This window comes from Triticum urartu, unplaced genomic scaffold, assembly GCF_003073215.2.
Source record: "Triticum urartu cultivar G1812 unplaced genomic scaffold, Tu2.1 TuUngrouped_contig_6496, whole genome shotgun sequence".
In the NCBI taxonomy this organism is placed as follows: Eukaryota; Viridiplantae; Streptophyta; class Magnoliopsida; order Poales; family Poaceae; genus Triticum; species Triticum urartu.
In genome coordinates this window covers 1-5,326 of record NW_024117261.1, presented here as the reverse complement: position 1 = coordinate 5,326, position 5,326 = coordinate 1, and the positions used below count along the sequence as shown (strand labels likewise).

Here is a 5,326-nt window from a genome sequence, read left to right as displayed (position 1 = left end):
GTACTCAGATATTGTTGCTTCCGCTGACTCGTCTATGATCGAGCTCTTGTATTCGAGCCCTCGAGGCCCCTGGCTTGTAATATGATGCTTGTATGACTTATTTTATTTGTAGAGTTGTGTTGTGATATCTTCCCGTGAGTCCCTGATCTTGATCGTACACGTTTGCGTGTATGATTAGTGTACGATTAAATCGGGGGCGTCACAGTTCTGCCCTTTATTGGTCTTGTGTCCTTACGTTTGTACTTATGTGGCATATGGTTGCATGGACAGACAACCTAGGTAGTGAATTACAAGTATTTAGGCCTCCTTCGGTTCATAGGATAGAAATATTATGGAATAGGAAAAATCTTAGAAAGTGAGATGATATGTATCTTAATTTCTATATGAAAAAAGATGTCACTTGATGTATATTATAGAAAAAAATCCATTGAATTCAGGTAGGAATCCATTCCTACAAACCAAAGGGTTTCAAATAAATTTTTTCAGCAAAATTCCTACAAGATTCCTGTAAACCAAAGGGGCCCTTAAGAATAGATGACCATTTCTTTATTGGTGAACTAGTACCGGTGTATACACTGTAGTTTTCATGTTGCATGATGCAGGCTCGATAGGGCGTACTCCCTCCGTCCAAAAATACTTGTCATAGAAATGGATACAAATGGATGTATCTAGAAATAAAATATATCTAGATACATCCATTCCTTGGACAAGTATTTCCGGACGGAGGAAGTACTTGATTAATTAAACGATTGAGGCCCTTGGTTAAAACTGGTACTCCTAGCTGCTTGTTGAGCCGAGATCGAAGGCAATGTGCGCTAGTAATAGTTTGTTGTGCTTAATTAAGGATTCTTGAAAGAGCGGTAGTAACAACATACCGGTAGTACATACGGAAGGCAGTGTGCATATGTGCACAGCACTGCCAGCTGTTTCTAGGCATCCATCGTCACGTACTCCGGCGGGTCCAGACCAGAGCTAGCTAAGCCCTTGTGCCGCACGGTCTTTAATTTCGTTGACACTGGATCTGTACGTGCTTGGCTTGCATGCCCTATCTTGGCAACTGCCCAACTGCATAAATACGTGTAGTGTGTGCGCCTGCAGTCACCGGCCACTCCTCACTGGATCACTACCACTACTCGTAGCCTTCTTCTAGTGGCAGGGCTCTGCTTCTCAATCCAGATCTGGTTGTGTCTCCTTGTCTCTGGAGGAGGAAGAGGGCCAAGAGGAGGAAACAAGGAGCCGGAGGAGAAGGAGAAGAAGGATGGTGATGGTGGATGGCAGCTTGGACGCAGAGAAGATCGCAGGGTATTTCAAGGGCAAGAGCATCCTCATCACCGGCGCCACTGGCTTCCTCGGAAAGAGTAAGTACACGATCGAGTATTAGTTAAGTTAGCCGACTGCTAAGTAGGGCACTATACGTGTTATTAGCTGAGTTAGCTGCCACAGCTACCTACGTACTACTCCTACGTGCTTAAGCCATGTACGTACTCTACTCTACTGCCCCATGCAAGCAACTGAGCAAGTTGCATGATGCATGGCTAATTAACGAGAGGACGGCTTGTGCGCGGCACTGATCGGATCCATGCGCTGTACGACTAACTATGCGTGCCTTCCGTGTCATGCAGTTCTTGTGGAGAAGATACTCCGGGTGCAGCCAGACGTGAGGAGGATCTACCTGCTCGTGCGAGCCATGGACGCCCACTCCGCCAAGCAACGCGTCGAGGCAGAGGTTCTTGCTAAACTAACTCACTCCAAGTTACTTGAACGGATAGGTCATGGGTGTCCGTGTGCATCCATCCATGCACAAGCCAGCCGGGGGGTTTTGCCCTCTTTTTCTGAGTGGATTTCTCATGCATGACATGTGGTTGATTTATTATAGCACATCATGCGATCCGGGTGTGGCGTATGCAACTAGCAGCAGCACATGGACTCTCATGAATTCTCGCATCCTCCGTCCGGAATTACTCGCCCCACGCCTCTCTTTCACTCCTCAGCACATATTGTATCGTGTAGCTCCATGTAGTCACTATGACGATCGAAGCAAGAGAAGAGACATATGCATGTCCCATGTCCATGCGTACCATGGAGCCTAATTTGCGCCGCAACGTACAAACGCATTCGATATGGCGCGGTCTAACATGCAAGCCATCAATGTGTGACGATGGATGCATCGACCCATTCATGCTTAGTCACGTCGTCGTCGTCCATACCCATCTAGCACTACAGCACGGTAGGAATTAGGAGACATTAATAAATGCCTCTGAAGGCTCAAAAAATGTCTTCAAAAGTCTAACATGGCGTTTCTGAAAAATGCTAGCTATAGTCACGAAGGGAAAGGCATATCTTAGCGTTTTTTCAGAACGCCTCCGATGCTCAGAGCTTCTGTGGCGATTTTCAAAACGCCTCGGATGCTCAGGACCTTTTGAGGCATTTCTGAAAAATGCCTCCAAATGTGCACACACGCGGCAGGCAAATTGTTAAAAAAGGAGGGCAGCCCGCACCAGCCTTCCTCTACTGCTGGGTCAACATCAGCCCCCGCCCGCTCGACACACGGGCCGAAGCCCTCTACTGCTGGCAATGGGCTTTCATCTATCCAGTAATGAGACAGCTCCCTCTAGAGATCTTTAGGATTTTTCGAAGAAGACATATCTGAAAATACATGGATTCCCTTTTAAAGAGGACAAACTTCAGCTCCCTAAGCGGTATGGGACTAAATAAGTCAGTACTAGCGCTTCGTCACAGGAAAAAAATTAATTAGCTTTAGCACGATTCGAACCGTCGACCCAAGAACCTTCAGTAGCCGACGCACGTAGCAACCAGCTCACCATCTGTCTCGATTGATCACCCTGTTGGCTGGAACAATTTTATATTCAAGTATATGTGGGTTCCAAGTGCAGGACGCTGGGTCTTCGGCAGTTTCCAGAAGCACCCTCTATGTTTCAACATATTACAGTGTTTTGGGAAAGTGCCTCTAAATCGTACAGGCATTGTGCAAAATGCCCCAGATTCTGCTACATATAGTGGCACTCTTTGGAATGCCGTCAAATGCCACTGTTTTGAGGCATTCTTCATTAGTGCCAGGGTAGCATGGGACTTTTGAAGGCACTTTTGTAGAACGCCTCTAAGAAAGCTAATCTAAGGCGTTTTAGAAAATGCCTTTAACAAAACGCCTCCAATTAATGTCTGTGTTGTAGTGTAGCTAGCAGTACTAATTGTTCTTCATGGCACCACCTACCCAATGTCCCTTGCACAGATATTTCCCCGGCCCTGTGCCGTGCATCACGGTCACGGGGATCCACAGCTCCTGGTAAAATGTGAAAAGCTCCGACTAGATCCATGCCTAGGGTTCAAGAGCATCCCATGTATAGGGCTCCAACCGACAGGCCAGGTGCTCACTTATTCAATTGTGACTTAAGCTAAATTTGTGGTTGCTGAACTATGTTTTGCATATACTAATCCGTTATGAGAAAAGTGGGTTACTCACCGGACAAGAGAGAGGCAAACGTTGATCTGGAAGCTTGATTATCATAACTCATGTCTCAGTGCCAAACGTGGTCAATCGCTCAGAGAAACAAGGAGTACTATAGTAGACGGTGTTTGACGTTGCACAAGTTTTGAAACTATTTTATTGTATAGTGAAGCTTTGTTTTTTGTTTGTTTTTCGCGATGTAAGAATGGAGAACCTTTAAGCTTTTTTTGCGAAAAGGAGAACTTTTAAGGTTTGTCCTACAAGGATAAGTAAGGGCATGTACAATGCATAGCTCCAAGGTGATGCCTCGCATGCCATGTAGGATCGGATATCAGGTAAAGTAGGCTCGGATAGGGAAGCATGATCCTTTTCAGAAGACGGGTGCTTGGAGAGAGAAAAATGTAGCCCGGTGTCAAAAGTTTAAAATGTTGGAGTGAAAAGTAAAGATCCATGTGTACTGGAGTCTTTATTTTTTATTTCTTAATGAGACCCACTAATAATAGCTTGCATTGAGAAGAAAAAATAAATATAGATGTTTCAAACTACTTTTTATCATGGGGCATGTATATCCATATGCCATCATTGTATACATGCCCTAATGGGCTTACGACTAGGCACACCAAATGAATGAGCCAAATGGGGAGTCGGTTGATTTGAGTTCATCCCTTCACGCATACCCTCCCAGAAAACAAAAACAAAACAAAAAAGTTCACGCGTACCCTACACACACCATTAAAAAAGGGGCCAATAATTCAGCCCAGACCAATTCAATACCAAAAAAAAAAACAGCCCAGAGAGAGGGGTAAAGATAGGGAAGGATAGATCCCCTGCCTGGCAGTGGTACCGCTAGTGCTAGCAATTCACCACTACGGGGTATGTGCGTGTTCATACTTATTACTGTACTGCAGCGAAGGGCATGTGCAGTTTAGTATACCCACATCATCTCCGAGATCTTTGGTGGCGACCCTCTTGTGGCAACTGGTAGGTTTGTCTGTCCGGTCGTCCTTCGTCCAATCGTATGTAGTAGGAGGAGTATGTTTTACTCTTTTTTTTCTATCCACCTCTGAAACGTCGCAACGCACGATTAATCATCCACGAATGGCATGTGTGGTTATTACTAAAGAAATAGTACAGACAGTGCAAACTGAGTTTTCAGCAAAATGAGGACGAAACGCTTATTTGATGGTTCAGGTGACAGACACTGAGCTCTTCTGCCTCCTGAAAGAGAAGCATGGCAAGGGAGGATTCGAGCTGTTTGTGGAGGAGAAGGTTGTCCCTTTGGCCGGTGACGTCGTCTTCGAGAACATGGGGCTAGATGCTCCCAGGTTGGAGGAGCTGGCCAACGAGGTCGACATCATCGTCAATGGAGCTGCAACCACCAACTTCTACGAAAGGTCCCCACCAAAATTTAAATTTATATACAGCTTCACTTTTATAAACGGAGGAAATCATCGTCAATTATATCAACTTAACTAAGGTTAGTTTTCTACTAACTCATACTACTAGTATTAATTTGCAGATATGACATTGCGTTGGATGTGAATGTGATGGGGGTGAAGTACCTGTGCCAGTTCGCCAAGAAGTGTGCCAATCTCAAGATGCTCCTCCATGTTTCCACCGGTCAGCACTTTTCTCTTGTTGGATTTGTGTCGAAAAATGCTGAGCTGAATTGCTGAGAGAGAGAGAAAATGTTGGATGCCGCAGCATTTGCAGCCGGCGACAGGGAAGGGCTGATCATGGAGAGGCCGTTCAAGAAGGGGGAGACCCTGAGGGAAGGCACCTACCTGGACATTGACGCCGAGCTGCGGCTGGCCGGCGACGTGAAGAAGGAGCTAGAGCGGCAGGGCGGCGGGGGGGGGG

The 5,326-nt window shown here is 46.0% G+C and overlaps 1 protein-coding gene across 1 annotated transcript; it reads left to right on the top strand.

The window, feature by feature from the left end:
- Positions 1–1,048: 1,048 nt before the first annotated feature.
- On the top strand, positions 1,049–5,311 carry LOC125530695 (fatty acyl-CoA reductase 2, chloroplastic-like; the record flags this gene model as incomplete). The annotated part of the gene is given in 5 exon segments (XM_048695090.1): positions 1,049–1,358; positions 1,623–1,726; positions 4,658–4,860; positions 4,986–5,086; positions 5,171–5,311. Coding segments are annotated over 5 exon segments (649 nt in total), but the record flags the coding sequence as incomplete, so codon positions are not given.
- Between the last annotated feature and the right edge of the window lie 15 nt (positions 5,312–5,326).